This window comes from Dipodomys spectabilis, unplaced genomic scaffold (genome assembly GCF_019054845.1).
Source record: "Dipodomys spectabilis isolate Male_0828 unplaced genomic scaffold, ASM1905484v1 ptg000081l, whole genome shotgun sequence".
Classification (NCBI taxonomy): Eukaryota; Metazoa; Chordata; class Mammalia; order Rodentia; family Heteromyidae; genus Dipodomys; species Dipodomys spectabilis.
In genome coordinates this window covers 23,280,243-23,297,000 of record NW_024870758.1, presented here as the reverse complement: position 1 = coordinate 23,297,000, position 16,758 = coordinate 23,280,243, and the positions used below count along the sequence as shown (strand labels likewise).

At 38.3% G+C, this 16,758-nt stretch overlaps 1 protein-coding gene across 11 annotated transcripts in view; it reads right to left on the bottom strand.

Annotated features, from left to right (window-relative positions):
- Positions 1-16,758, bottom strand: part of Pkp4 (plakophilin 4) — a 217,792-nt gene that overhangs the window by 29,814 nt on the left and 171,220 nt on the right. For all 11 annotated transcript variants that reach the window (XM_042683404.1, XM_042683397.1, XM_042683403.1 and 8 more), the window contains 2 exons: positions 11,091-11,223; positions 9,504-9,717 (listed from right to left, as the gene is read on the bottom strand). In XM_042683404.1, coding sequence (XP_042539338.1) covers positions 9,504-9,717; positions 11,091-11,223 — 347 coding nt within the window. The remainder of the gene's footprint in view (positions 1-9,503; positions 9,718-11,090; positions 11,224-16,758) is intronic.

Sequence of the window (16,758 nt, the reverse complement as noted above, 5' to 3'; positions counted from 1 at the left end):
ACCTACCATCCTAGAAATGGGGCAAACGTAAATAGGAGAATCACCATCCATGATGGCCAGGGAAAATAGCATGCATGCACGCGTGTGCACGTGTACATATGTACACACGTGCGCGCACACACACACACACACACACACAAGAATGATAGCATGAAGGCTGAAACTGCATATGAAGTGCAGGGTGTGTAGAAATCTCATAAACTTACACTCTTGATAGCAAGGCAGAAAGGTGACCTCTGATCTAAGCACCTGTTTGTTCATAGCATGTGACCCCATTAATATTTTGCAAAAGGAGCCTATCTCCACTTTTTCTCTTTGCAGTTGTCCCTGATGTTCTCCTCTGATATCTAAGTGGGATTGTTACAGACATCTGTGGCTTCCTGAAGAAAGTACCCTCCATATAGTGAAGTGATTGTGATCCTGTCACAATCTGACCAGCCACCTCTCAATTCAAGTCTCACTTCAATTACAGACTTCAAAGCTGTTAGATTTATATTGCCTTTACCCAAAGCATTGTAGAGGTTGAGTAACCATAATAGGGTGACACAAAATATGAAATGCTTCAAAATCAGATTTTGGACTTTTACATTATAGGTTCTTGATCAGTAAAATATAGGCCAGCATTCCAAAATGTGAAAAACTCTACAGGTTTAAACAGTAATCTGCAGATAAGGGATGCTGACTTTGTGCAAGCCTGTGCTGTGCAATATGGTGGCCATCAGCCGTGAGTGACATTTCGACTATAAGCATGGGTTCTGGGGCCCCTTCCTTGGCCTGCTACGTTGCTAGTTGCATTTCGCACTGCAAAGCTGGCCTTGTGAGCAGTGGAGGCCCAGTGATCTCTGTGGAGGCACTCTTTCTTTTCCGGCCCACAACAGATGCACAGTCCCTATCAGACAAGGAGTTTTGCTTTGTGATGGAAGGGTTACTAAGCTGGTCTGAGGGAAGGAAACTTTCTAGGAGGGATCAGGACCTGAAGAGGCTTGCTTAAGGGACTTGTTTAAGGTCCCTTAAGGGATTTCCCAGATGAAGGAAGGCTAGAAATTTAGTGCCTTCAGATAACATAACTACTGGCTTGTGTTTCTACCTACGATTTGAAGGCACAAAGGTACATCACAGTCATTTTGAAAAGATCTATCAACTTCTTGAGATTCATTAACAGAATCACATTTGCATTTCCACATATTCTACTTTATCCTAGGTAGTTTTGCCATTCATGGGTATGAGGAGAAGATTAATGACACAGGTAGTCATATGGTTCTATGTTCCTTGGAAAGACATTTATATATAAATAGGCTTATGATTTAGGAATGCTGATAATTGCCCATCAGGGACATAACATATGGTTCCTTCCGTTAGGAGTTAGCATCAGGAATCTAGTTGCATAAAATGAAATCTGAGACTTGTTCTGAGACAGTGGCAGCCAGGGCAGAGCTCTGACACCTTGCTGTTGTATGGGTTACATCAAAGTCTGAGAAAGAATTAGGTTATTTATACCAGCAAAGTGAGATACCCTACAGTCACTTAAGTTGCATTCCCATAGCTGTCTTGCAGGTGGAAACACACAAAAAAGCACACTTACTCTTCTATAGCTGTACTAAATCTTCACCCTAGTTGTCTGGTATCAGAAGATGAAAACAGCCTAGAGAGGGAAGTGACTCAGGGCAATCTACAGGGCATCAGGAAAGCTCAGAAAACAAAAAGCATTTGAGAAACTTAGTCTGGGATTTCCTGGATATCTTTGTCTTGGACTTATTCCATGTGCCCCAACTTCATATATACTGGCTCTCAGTCCTCTGAAAACCTCTCTTTTCCTGGAAAATGCCATTGGCCAATTATTAGATATCTAGTTCTCTATATGATCTCCCTCTCCCACTTTGACTGCCTTATTTTCTTCATCACAATCCTAAGCTCAAAACATAATGCTATATTCTACTTATAAGAGTGCATCCTGTCATATTCAGACAATAAATCTTGAAAGACTCGCAAGAATAAAATCACATTCCAGTAAACTTACTCCAGTAAGCTTTCTGATAATATCTGATCATGGTTTGGTGTGACCATACTAATGGTGAGATTGAGGCTATTTCTACCTAATGCGGAGAAAAAGTCACAGTTGTTACTGTAAACATTTTCCCTTTTTGGTGGTATTTTGAAAGAACTAGAGAAATGACATTTGGAAATAGGCAATTAAATGCTCAGATTTGTGCGTGTTCTGTATCTCCAGTGGCTTGGGGATGGGCCAGGGTGCACAGCGCCAGGGCAGAAAAACTATTACAGTAACACATCAGGACCTTAACCCAAGAGTCACCCACTCAATTGCTCTAGAGTCATTACTATTTTGTAGTGTGTGTGTGTGTGTGGGTGTATGTGTGTGTGTGTGTGTGTGTGTGTGTGTGTGTGTGTGAGAGAGAGAGAGAGAGAGAGAGAGAAAGAGATGCGTGTACATATAATAATTTCTTTTATATATATTTTTTTTCTTGTAAAGATACTGTACAGAGAGGTTATAGTTACATTCTTTAGGGTCCTTTCCAGTGAAAGTCTCTATAAATTAAGAATTAGTCCATGTACAATAAACTATTCTGGGCTCATCACCAATTAAAAATGTAAAACTTTACCATTTTATTTCTCATTATCATTTTTTAACTCATCATTTGAAGTGTGATATGGGAAAGAGAAGGATATTGATTAAATGATCTATACTGTTGCTTGTTTAAAGCCTGGTAAGAATTCTTACTGGTTTTGGCTGAGAAGCATGCGGGGATATGACTTGGCTACTGAAAAGAACCCGCAAATCTACTTATAGCTCACTTGGTCCACAAAAGCAAGACAGAAGGTAATAGATCATCTTCTATCTGATCCAGGAAGAGATGATTATTTAGAGGCATGATAAATGGTTAAGGGGACATGTTAAGTAAATTGGTTCATCCTATAATATGACCTCTCTGTATGCTATATAAGACCTACTCTGGTGGTGCTGTGGCTCAAGTGGTAGAGTGCTAGTCTTGAGCTAAAGAGCCGAGGGACAGCATCAAGGCCTAGAGTTCAGGCCCCACGACCGGACCACCCACACACACACACAAAAAAGACCTACTCTGTTCTTAATGTTGATAAAGCTTTGCCTGGCTCATTTATTCTAAGTGCACAACTACTATTTTCTTAATAATTTGTCACCAAATTAAAAATGTGAGGCTAATGACTAAGAAGGGAATGTGTTCCATTTCATGTTTTGCATGGTGTCAAGAATATATTGCTGGCATCCAAAAATATCAAGAGTGCAAGAATATGGTACTTAGCATGAAGGAATGCTCAACTTCACTAGTCATAAAAGAAATGCAAATCAAAACAACATTGAGGGCACGGAAGGTGGCTCAGTAGTACAGTGCTTGCCTTGCATGCATGAGGACCTGGGTTCGATTCCTCAGCACCACATAAGCAGAAAAAGCTGGAAGTGGCACTGTGGCTGAAGTGGTAGAGCACTACCCTTGAGTTGAAGAGGTGAGGAACAGTGCCCAGGCCCAGAGTTCAGGCCCCACGAATGACCGACAAAACAAACAAACAAACGAAAACAAACAAATGAAAAAAAAATTGAGATTCCATCTCACCCCAGTTAGAATGGCTATAATCAAGAAACCTAATAACAACAGATGCTGGAGGGGATGTGGCCAAAAGGAAACCCTACTGCATTGTTGGTGGGAGTATAAACTTGTTCAACCATTTTGGAAAGCAGTATGGAGGTTCCTCAAAAGACTACACATAGAACTTCCCTATGACCCAGCAATCCCACTTTTGGGCATTTACCCAAAGGATCACAAACAAGGTCATACTAAGCACAACTATGTTTATTGCAGTATTATTCACCATAGCTAAGATATGGAACCAACCCTGGTGCCCCTCAGTAGGTGAATGGATGGATCAAGAGAATGTGGTACACACACACACACACACACACACACACACACACACACACACACACACACACACACACACACACACACAATGGAATTCTATGCCTTCATCAGAAAGAATGACACTATCCCATTTGTTAAGAAACGGAAAGTCTTGGAAAAAATTATACTAAGTGAAGTAAGCCAGGCCCAAAGAAACACAGGTCCCATGGTTTCCCTTATTTGCAATAACTAGTATACATCTAGGATAATCTTATCAGACAAGCTGAAAAGGTCAAAAGCTATGCACATATGACCATAAAAGATGATGCTAAGTGAAATGAACCTCAAGATAGGGACAAAAGAGGTTTTATCTTTGTTGCTCTTCTTTTTAATGTACTGATTATGTACTGTGTGATTTTTTTGTTTCTTTTGTATGTTCTTCCCCCATGGTATAAACCCTATTGTCACTGTATTTGATTCCAGTGCCCTGCATCTTGTATATACATTTTGGAGTAGGAAATGGAAATAACAAAATGCTGAAACAAGGATACAGGTTGATCCATTGTAACAATGAAATGTACAAGACACTATGTTGAAAAGGAACTTTACAACTTCGGGATGGGGGGGAGGGAGGAGTTGGGGAAATGGGTGGGGGGAAGGGATGGTAGGGAAAAAATAAAGGAGGGGGTAACAATGCTCCATAGAAAATGTACTAATTACCTTACTCATGTAACTGTAACCCATCTGCGCAGTATCTTTACAATAAAAAATATATATGAAAAAAGAAAAAGAAAATTGTACTTAGCTATATAAATATTAGTTGCTAAATTGTATAGAATGAATATAGAAACTGCACAAAGTCTATTACTATTAAAGGATAAAGATAAGGCTACTTTGTGATATTTAGCACTAGCATTAATAAGAAGAAACTACTGTGATAATCTTTGAACATTTGTAAAGGGCAGGAAGCAGGCTTCAGATTCTGTGAAGAAACTTTAGTTTTTATGGTTTTAAAAGATGAAAATTTCAAGTGTTCAGTAACTAGAAATTCATATTTCCTACCTTAGAAAAATGAATCTTGTACAAATGAATTAAACATATCTTCTGAGTAACAAGACATTCTCATTTTCAGTCTATGGCTTGTAGTCTAGAAGACATTAATTTCATAACTTGACTAATGATAGTCAGATTTTGTGCAGCTCTGAAGCTTTATTTTCAAGTTTAGGGGCCAAAAGTCCATTTGGAGTAATAATTTTAAAAAACAGTCAAAGCACCTATATGTATCAGTAATTACTATAAGAAAAGTTTGCCAAGGTTTCACCTTGGAAAATGTTCAACACAATGAGGAAAACCCAAGAATCACTGTTACATGTTAGAGAACCATTTTAATGAACAATGACAGCCATACTGTCTTGGGAAAATATACTTGGCAAAATAGTACATTTCCCCTTCAAATAAAGATGTAGCCAAAAATATAGGCCTCAAGCAGTTTTTATATTTAAAGCAAGGGCAAGGCATTTTTTAAAGAAGAATACACAAATTCCTTCATTTAAGTACAATAAGAATTCCCAACTGAAAGAAAGAGGACAAGGGGGAAGTGACCAGATTTATAACTGGGTTGAATTACTTAATATGAGAACAGTAGGATACCTAGTTCCTCAGTACAGTTCACTGCACTGAATATACATGTTAAACAGTTCACAAGCCTACTTTAACTAAAAATTTCCCTGAAGAACTCTTAGGCCACACATACAAAGGCCATGTGTCAAGGAAGGATGGCCAGGGCCATGGGATTTGGGGATGACACTGGTCAAATACTGAAATTTGGATTTTTATAGGCCAGGAGCAGCTGATTGGCATTGCTGGGGACGGAGTCACACAGCACAGTGTTTCTTATGTTTGGAAGAGAAGTGTACTACTGAGGATAGTTCAGAGTGGAGGACAGTTTCCTGCTTAGGGCAGGACCAGTGGGCTGACCTGATCCTATAAGGCCATTCATGGGCAAAGTGAGCTCTCAGAGGTTTGTCTTCTTCTCATTTCCAAATCACAAATATCTTGTGCTTTCTGGACAAGCAATGAGCTCAAGCTTACTGCCACTCAAGTGATGAGCCCCAGTCCTAGTGGGTTCAATCACGTGACAGGCGTGTGTGTGAAAGTAGTCCTGGGGACTCATGCTTTGGAGGGCTGATTGGACAATATGAATTCTGAGATCCCATGTAATTTGTGATTTTATAAATTAAAGAGCTTATGAATATTTGACTTGAGAAGTGCTAATGAAGAACTCAAAGATCTCTTGACACAGAGGCAAATCTGCCAGATTCATATTGTGACTTGGTGGTGTCACCTTAACTAGATGATGTTTTTACAAAGGAATCAACAGCAGGGTGACAGCTAGCCCTTGGGGACAGGAAATATGCTTCTGAACCCTCTGGTCCAAATACTTTACATCTGGCAGCTGAGCAATGCATGTACACACCACATTACAATGTTATGAAAAAAATAGCCTATGCAAGCAGTTCATTTATCAAAACAAACTAGTTGTAAAAGTATGTAGTTGTAAAATACTAATTTCCTCAATATATGCCCCTCTTCTCCGAAAATGCTTAATGTTAAAAGCTCCTGGCAAATATTTTCAAAAGGGAAATACCAGGGGTTTTTATAGTTTTATAATGGAAGACATACTATTGGAAGAATGGCTCTTTTTTGAATAGCCCTCAAGGCCATGACCCACATGTTAAAGGCTGGGATGGCTCAGTGGTAGAGTGCTTGCTTTGCATGCACTGTGGCTCAAGTGATAGAGTGCTAGCCTTGAGCTGAAGAGCTAAAGGGCCCCATGGTCCACCAAAGAAAACCCCAAAATGTTTTATGTTCATAGGAACTAGCCATGCCCATACATAGGAGTAAATAAGTTGGGAATTAGTACCCAAGTCAAGTATGCCCCAGGGAAATCAGGATGGAAAAGCCTTTCATAAATGCAGTCTGACACTACACTGATTTACTTTTAAATAAAAATAATTTTAAAAAAGATCACCAAACTTTCATGTACTAGTAAATTTTACCAAGGCCTTGGGGTCAACTCAGCAAAGGCAATGTTTTTTTCCTCAAAACTTCAGAAATAAAAATCTAGAAAAGTCTGATTTCTTCTGTGAGAAATCATGAAAGTAAAAAAAAGAAAAAAAAGCTGCTCAGTAGGGATGCAATTGGGTTAGAAAAATGAGGAGAATGAAAAGTGGGTGGAAGCTGTGCTTTTCATCTGATTGTCTTGGGCTGATCTCAGTAGAGATGCGCCTATAACATTCTGCAGTGCTCTTGGCTGCCAAGGCATGTTATTGCAGTTGGACATTACATAGCAGGTTCAAACTGATGGAGAAAAAATATGCTGTTTACACCTTCTTCTTCTGGTAGGTTAACCTAGGTTTTCTTTCATCCAGGACACATCTTGTATGTCCCCAACTTGACCTCTACTGAGTATGGCAGTTGTCACATTTCCCCAACATCCTCAGACTCTGAAAATAACACTGTTTTCTCTGTCATCTTAACAGGCAGCTTCAGGTCAATTTTTGGATATATTAAAAAAAGACCATGTTGATGTCTAGGATTAAGATAACTATGTTTTTCTTTTTTCTTAATTCTAAATAATTTGTGTTAATTATTATATTTGCATACATATAAATTATAAATTATTTTTAGCTTGAAAGGATAAATACTTCAAAGGTCTTGCAAAGAAGGAATATATACTACTAAGTGAACATGTAATTTTAAAGGGTGAAGGCATTAACACTGAAAATACACAAAGGCAGGAAGTCCATTACCAAGTTCAAGATGAGAAGTAGAATGTATTTTACTTTTAGTATGTAAATTCCATACCTGATTTGACAAGCAAGGAAATATTAATGCTGCATTTTTAATATTTATATCTTATGAAAAAATTGATCCCCTTTAGTTATTAGATGTATGATGATTTGCTACATTCCCAAGGGTTACTGAGTTATTTCTGACGAAATTTACAACTCTGATTTCATAATGGAAGCCAGTAGGGAGTGGGATTAATTTCAAAGAAATCTGGTTTAAAAATGTGAAATTAAATATCTCAGGCATGAAAAATAGCATAGCAAATATGAAACAAACATGCAGGTAATCACCACCTAGCTTTATCAAATATTAATACTTTGCTGTATTTATTTTTGATTTCTCTAAAGAAATAGAGGTAGAATACATTCCTCAGTCCCATTTTCTTTTTTCTTTCCTCACAGAGGTAACTGCTGAATCTATTTTTATCATTCCAATTAGAAATCTTTAGTTTATGTGCATCTATCAAAAAATAATTTATAGTCTGAATCTACTTGTGTAAAAGCTTTATGCAAACAGTATCATGCTACAGTTATCTGTAAATACTTCTCAAGATTTATCTGTGCTACTATATATAGCTCTAAAGCGCTTATTTTACTCGTGTGTGGTTTCACTGTGTGAGGTATTGCAATTTATTTAACCATTCTCCTGACAATGAATAGTTAGTATTGGCATTCTCTATTATAAATTACTAGTGGGCAGTTCTATATTATTAATAATGCTGTCATTAATTCATTCTCTGCATAGTGGTTCCTTCGTCTGAACTTCAAGAATGCCAGAACACAGCTGCTCACCCTGGATGGTCTAGTGTCTCCACACAGAGTTCAATCCCTTGTTCCTCCACGTCTCCGTTCTCCTGTCTGACCATTATATCTCTTTTCTCTAACTGTTCCCTCTTCAGCTAGTGCCACTAGATGGGTGATCGCTTCATGGGACTCCCAGGCACCAGGCTTGTTCCCATCAAATCTACCCTGCTGACTGCAGATAGAATGTGTTTTAAACACCCAAATGGCCATGCTATCCTCCAGTGTCCTCATTCCATGTGTGTACCAGATTTGTTTTCTTCCAGTCAAGTTTTATGACACAGCAGTCCCCCTTCTGTTGGTAGGAAGAGTCAAGTCCCATGTTGTTTTGAGCCTCTGCTTGTGAGTGGAAATATCCCCTATTGTCCAAGGAACATTCCCACCCATTTCTATGTTCCTGATGCTTGCGACATTGCCCTGAACTATCCCTAATTCCCCTGCCTGAGTGCTACTTGTGGACAGGGCTTGGTTTTATTTGCTTTTATATTCTAATGGTCTAGCAAAGTGATTGGGAAGCAAGCCGACTCAGACACTGGATGAATGGAGGGAAAGTGGGAGAAAATGAGGGAGGGGGTAACAATGTTGGGCAAGAATTATATTATCATTTCTTTACTTATATAACTGTAACCCTTTTGTACATTACCTTTACCGTAAATAATAATAAATAATTTAATATTGCCTTAGAAAAGAGCCAGTCTACTTAAATTAAGTAGTTAGTCCTCCAGGAATAAGATGTTTGTTTGCTGATAATTATGTTGATATGCACAATGACTTGTATGAAGTGATCTCCACAATTACCTTCTGAATCCTTAAATTATAAGATGGATTCTTCATTAGTTGCTATTTCTCTCTCAACCATCACTTAAAATCCTCCAACTCCTTCACAACGGCACTATACAAGGGCAAAGTCTCGAATGTTTTTTGACATTTCCTTTAGGAGAAGGTCACCTTCTATACCTACCTGTAACAAGCTCCCTGACTTCGGCATCAACAGATTTTCTCAACAGTCGCAGCAAGGCAGGTATCCCACCAACATTCTTCATTGCTATTTTATTTTCATCTGTAGACTTGCCAAAAACTAGGTTTCGGAGGGCACCACAAGCATTCTTCTGAACTTCCAAAACTCTGTGGTCCAAAAGGTCAACCAGATGCTTGATTCCCCCTAGTCTATAAACCTACAATTAAGAAATGTGATTAATCAGTAGTCAAACCAAAGTCTCTCTTATGGAGAGATACTGGGAAGTGGGTAACTCCAGAACTTCTGATTGTTACTTTTTACTTTATGTAAAACATCTTTTGTAAATTTTAAGGCTATACTCTAAGAGGATGCTCTTTTCTTGGATTCATGACTTAAAAAATGATGGCAGGCAGCTGGGCACTGGTGACTTATGTCTCTAACCCTAGCTACTCAGGAGGCTCAGGATCATAGAATCAAGATTCAAAGCCAACCTAGTCTGAAAGACTATCTCCAATCAATCAGCAAAATGCCTGGCTGGAGATGTGACTCAAGTGGTAGATTTCCAGCTGTGAGCAAAGCTGAGAGTATGAGGCCTTGCTCAAGCCCTGACAGCAGCATAGAAACATTAGCGGTTCAGGGGCTAATGCACATTTCAGGCAGTGAAGTCTTATTAGCCCTCTGAACATACACTGGGAATTATATTTTCATTTCAAGAGAACAATGAGCCCACATGTACACATAATATCTGCAGGATCAGAGACCACACAGGTTATTTAGTTTTTAGAATTCATTGCCTAGGCAACTCTTTTTCTACTTTCATTAGTTTGTAATTTCATTAGTATATTATTTGACCTCTTCTGGACTTTACTCACTACATCTACTCCTGGGTCTGTAGCAATATGTCCATTACATATTAAATTGATAACAAATACTTGTACATGAGATTGTATATGCATGTTTGTGGAGGCTGAACTGTTAAGACTCTGGTTTATAGAATACCAGTCAATGACCAATAATTTAATGTATTTCTAAAATTGCCTAAATGCTTGTATCTCATGAAATAGATTAGCTCCCTAGTTCAGTAATGGAATATTTTTAATCTAGTAGACTTTTGACAAATATTTCTAAAATGAAGGTTGAATGCTTTTGCTTCATGCTTGCTAATGATGTGAACACATGATTTGACAAGGCTGAAAGCACTCTAAGAAATACACTCATTCTACTTTTTGCTTAGTTAAGAAGCAAAAGAACATTTGAAATAAAAATATCCCTTCAACAAGGCATCTGAAAATGGAACCAGGAAACTTGAGGATGGGTAGGGTTGGGGACAGCGGAAACATGGATCAAGATGGATTAAAACCCCTTCGTACAACTACTTAACAATAATAAAATAACTAAAAAAAAAAGCATCTGGTAATCCCCCCTTTTCCCCTTGGGGATGCTAGAGATTGAACCCTGGGACTCTTTAAGTAAACTCATCATTTGCCTTTGAGCTTCCTCCTAGTCCTGGGTAACTTTGTACACAGCAATTGCATGGCTGCCAGGTGAAAAGCACCATTCCCCAAGCCCTCCAGGCCCTGTGTCTGGTACCTCCATCTTCACTTTGTTGTCCCCAAAGCACAGGTGCTGCAAGTAGGCCGCTGCATTGGCCTGCACAGATGGGAACTGGTGCTGCAGCATGTGGATGACTTCAGGCAACTCAGGGTCACGCCAGGCAAACTCCCTACAAGGAGACATGGATTCAGCAAAGAAGGTGTGGTGGGAATATTACACAGCATGTTTGTCAGAGGAGGAAAAGGCTCAGTGGAGACAAAAACGGGACATTACAAAAATCCGAAAGTATATAAATATAAATAATTGTTTTCCCCTCATGAGCATATGCTAAGGCCCAGATGCTTATGAGCTTAAAGAAACCACTATGCACAGATGCACAGAAACAGAGCCAGGGAACAAAGGCAATTCTTAATACAGGTAACTTTTCCTCTCCCATGTTCCTCTTCCTGATTCTAATTTTATGTCCTTCTAGCCAAGTAAGAAATCGCAGGTGTGAGGCCCAGGTAAACAAGTACACTTTAGCTGACTGAGTGTGGTATCGTGCCAGAGAAGAGAAAGGGCTGGTGGGGAAGGTCAGAGCTGGCATCAATCTACTCATCACAAACACAGTTGGCATAGAGATTCTCAGGAAACTCAGCATTTATAGTTGTTTTTAACTGTAGAGACAATTATCAAAAGGAACACAATTATAAAAAAAAAAAGAGAAATGTTACCAGTAGTTCTATTCAGAGAAAAACACCATTGACATTCCCCCGTCTTTTCTTTATATGCATGTAAAGTATCTTATACCCCCACATGAGTACAAGATACTTTCTTCAAGAAACTGGATTATCATTAAATAGTATTTGCTACGTGAGTACCTATTCTGAGTCCAGTACTACTTTAGTCCATGTATATTATATGTGCACATAGATGTGGACATTTATTCTTACACCAACTTATTGATTGCACGTGAAGGCACAGGGCAAACTAACTGGTCACAGAGCTAGTGAACATCTGGACTCAGGCTGTCTGTCTGCATGGTTTCTCCACTCAAATGCAATAGTAGTTTTTAACCTAAAGCATATACAATCGCACTATGTGTAGAGTCATACTTAGGCTTATTCAGGGAATATGTATGATCAGATGACATGAATTACAATTCTCATGTCAGATGACATCAGGAAAGATACTGTTTGGAATACTCCCCTGCTCCCAAGTTGTAAAGTTTATTTTCATCATAGTGTCTAGTGAATAGCACTGCTGCTTTGGTTCACAGCTTTGTCCCACCATTTCTGTGATTCCCCTTCCCTTCTGCCAATCAGATAAACTTATATATAAGACAAAGGTGGAGAAAGCAAAAGCAGTAACAACAGGACATAAACCAAAGGAGGAAGAAAGAAAGAAAAAAGAAATAACTGCAAACACTGCATTATAAAAACCGCATTTCCATTTCTTAGAGTTCATTTTGATATATTTCATTTTATATGGTCATATACACCTAGCTGTTGTGACCCTCTCCTAAGAATATCATAGACATATTCTAGTTCTTACAAATGAGGGAAACCATGCAATCTGTCTTTCTTTGGGTCTAGCTTGCTTCATTTAATAGAATTTTTTCCAAGTGTTTCATTTCCTTATGAATGGGGCAATGCCATTCTTTCAGATGGAAGCACAGAATTCCATTGTGTATGCATACCACATTTTCTTGATCCATTCATCTACTGAGAGGCATGTGGGTTGGTTCTATATCTTCACTATGGTAAATAATGTTGCAGTGAACACGGTTGTGCTGGTGGCATTTCTGCGGGCTGGCTTCTGGTCATTTGGGTAAATGTCCAGTTGGGTAAATGCCCAGGAATAGGATTGCTTGGTCACAGGGGAGCTCTATGTTTAGTCTTTTAAGGAACCTCCACACTGTTTTCCAGAGTGGTTGAACAAGTTTACATTCTTACTAACAGTGTAACAGTGTTCCCTTTGGGCCACATCTCTGCCAGCATCTGTTATTATTCGTTTTCTTGATAATGGCCATTCTAATAGGGGTGAGGTAGAATCTCAAAGTTTGTTTTCATTTGCATTTCTTTATGGCCAGAAATGTGAAATGTTTCATGTGTTTATTGGCCTTGGTCTTCTTTGGAGAAGTCTCTCTTTAAGTCTATAGCCCACTACTTCTATTGCCTAGTTTTTGTTCTGTGCTAGTCCTCAAGACTTTGGGAGCTATCTCCCTGAGCTTTTATGCTCAAAGTTAGTGCTTGACCACTTGAGTTACAGCTTTATTTCTGGCTTTTTGGTGGCTAATTGGAGATAAGAGTTTCACAGGCTTTATTCTTTGGGCTGGCTTCAAACTACAATCCTCAGATCTCAGCCTCCTGATTGGTTAGGATTATAGGCATGAGCTACTGGTGCCCAGCTTCTTGCTTCTTTTTTGGTCAGTCATGGAGCTTGAATTCTGGGCCTGGGCACTGTCCCTGAGCTTTTCAGTTCAAGGGGAGCTCTCTACCACTTAAGCTACAGCACAACCTCTGGCTTTTTCTGTGTATGTGGTGCTGAGGAATCGAAACCAGAGCCTCAAGCACATGAGGCAAGCACTCTACCATTGAGCCACCTTTCCAGCCCTCTGCATTGTTTTTAAAGCCCATAGTTTCACTTGGTCTGGGAAGGTTCCAGGTTTCTAGTCCACTGCAAAGGAACAAATCATTACATACCTGAACCCATATATATGTATCCACTACCAACTCTTTAACAAAAATTTACTGAGTCCTTACTATGCTACAAGTGCCACTGTAAAGACCGGAGGTAATTTTAAAAAATAAAAAATTAACAAAACGAAAGACAGGCTTTTATGTGCAGGTCTTGCATACTAAACTAAGAAATTTTTTTTGAGGGGGGTCATTGTTTTTATTTTTCTTGCAGTACTGGGGATTGAACACAGGTTTCATGCCTGAGTTACATTCATAGTGCTATCTCCTAAATTGAGATAGCACCTGGGTATTTAGCAACACTGGGCTAGGTTTGAACTCATGATCTTGCTCCTGCTTCCTGAGAAGCTGAGGTTACAAGCATGCACTATTATGCCAGACAAAAGTTTACTCTTCATAACAATAACAGGAGTTAGCACTTAGTGAGCTTACCTGCATCACATAGTGTATCATGAACTTTATATTTATTACGTCATTTGCCTTTACTACTGTATCAGTTGGTAAATACTATTATATGTCATTAAATACATGTAAAAATTTGAGAATAAAGTGGCAAAGGTTAGTAAAACCATGTTCTAATGTGTCTACTCACATAAAAATGGAAAGCTAATAGAGATTTTATATACTTAGAATTATGACATAGACATTTAAGGACATTCTCTATAAAAGTTGTCTTTTAGTGCAATGAAAATGTTAGCCATTTCTGATGAATATCTAAGCATATTATATAAATCTATGCTGTGATTAATAATAGAGTACAAAGAGTGTGATTTAGTCATTCCTATCCCTAGGTATCACAAGGGCCAGAGAAGGGTGGCTTCTGAGGCTGGGCAATTTGGCTTTGTTGGCATTAGTTCCAACCTTGACTAGACTTTGCCCACCCATTAACACTCATAAAGCTGACTAAAATGTGTTAAGAAACAGTTATCAGGATCTGGATAATAGGCTCCACAAGAATGAAATCCTCGCAGGGTACCTGGCATCCTAGTTACTCATGAGGCTGAGATCTGATGATCATAGTTCAAAGCCAGCAAAACCAGTAAAAAGCATGTAGTAAAGCTGTGGCTGAAGTGACAGAGTGCCTGCCTTAAGTGAAAAAGATAAGCAACGGCCAAATACCTTGAGTTCAACCTCTAGTACTGGCACAAAATAAATAAGTGAATAACATAAAATGGAAAGGAATAAAAAACGTGAGAGAAGGAAAATGCTCAAGGAATCCCAAATCTACTTGGCTTTCTACTTTGGGCCACTTTGGGGACTATAACACAGGAGGCTGAGACCAAGCAATACCTGATAACTAGGTGAGCTGTGGGAAAGGGAGGACAATGGAATTTAGTGATAGCAAAGCAGTTAGGCTTCAGCCTTCTTAGTGAGCAGACCTTGTAAGCACCTTAGAGATTTAGCTAAAACTTCACAAAGGCCCTGTTTGAAAAGGAAAGATCATACCATAGATTTGGTTGGTACGGTCTAATGCTGAACTAAATCTGAAATAGGCCACAGAACAAAACCAATATTGACAAGATTAAAAGCATCTGCCAGTAATTTAGCTATCTGCTAAAACAAAACTCTGCACAGAGTAGAAAACAGAATCCAGGTTCCCTATAATGTATTATCTGCAACAGTCAACATATAATAAAAAAAAAAAATCACTAGATAAAATGAGGGATTAAAAAAAGAAAAACCAGGTGGACCCATTACAACAATGAGATGTATAAGTCGTTATGTAGAAAAACAACTTTGGTGGGGGTGGGGAAGGATGGGGGGAGGAAATAGGGGGGAGAATGGGAAGGGATGGGAAAGGGAAACAGAGGAGGCAACAATGCTTGATAAGAAATGTACTCATTATCTTGCCTATGTAATTGTAACTCCTCTGTACGGTATTCTCACAATAAAAAAAAAAAAAAGAAAAAACAATAGAGATATTGAATAATCAAGGGAGATTGTTAAAATAAATATTATAAATGAGCTCAAAGACTTAAGGAAAAGATGTATATAAGATGTGAGTAGATGGGAACTTCAAAAGAGACAGAAACAATCAGGTTGGCTTTGTAAAAACAGGCCAAGAACTTGCAACAACAGATTGGAAGGTGCAGAAGAAAACCTGGTAAATTTTAGATAAATAAAAAATAAAAAATAAAAAAGAAACTCACTCTGAATACAGAGAAAAAAGTTTGTTTTTTTAAAGAATAGAAGTTGAGTAATTTGGGAGGTAATTAAAACTCTCCCTCCTTGCTTAATTTCTTTAAAAGACCATTATCAGCAAAAGTATTAACACCATTTTGGTTTAATAATGCACACAGATTTTAAATTCTTGATGATGACACCAAAGTCAAGGGAAAGGGGAAGGAGACATTCTGTCGAGTATTGTAGACTAGTCCCTGAACAGATCAGCCAACAAGATCATGGACATCCTTTGTCATCATCTCTACGCAGAGCAAATATTTTAGGTTTCTTTCTTAGAAAAATTCTTCATATTACTAATAAATTTGGCTCCTAAGTTAAAAGCTAAAAAAAAATTCACATATTTCCTTTTAACTCTAACACATCAGTAACCTTTTCATCTTATGGAGAATTTATCATATGGTATTAATGGCAAAGAAAAACTTACAAGTGAATAAAAACATTAAAGTTGCTATTTGCAAAACTGAGAAGTAGCAGTTGTCATGAGTATTCGAACTTCAAATTCACACAACTTTCAGTTTCAGCTAGACTAAATCTACCTATTACTATAAGATAATCATTTATTCATCTTATGAAATGCATTATTGCACAATCAAAGCTAAACATAACAGTTTTATGCATTAGACTATGAAATTACCATAGTATGAATAGCTGAAATACATTATCATACATGAAATTATTGTTTATGGTGAATTATATTAGAGGTCAGAGCTGAAGGCTTCAGGGACACATATTAAACTCAAAACTCGAATCACACTTCACTGCTTTTGCAGGTAACTATCTTTTTCTCTGCAAGTCAAGCTAAGATATGATATAAATTACCCACAATTCAAAATCTTTTTGGG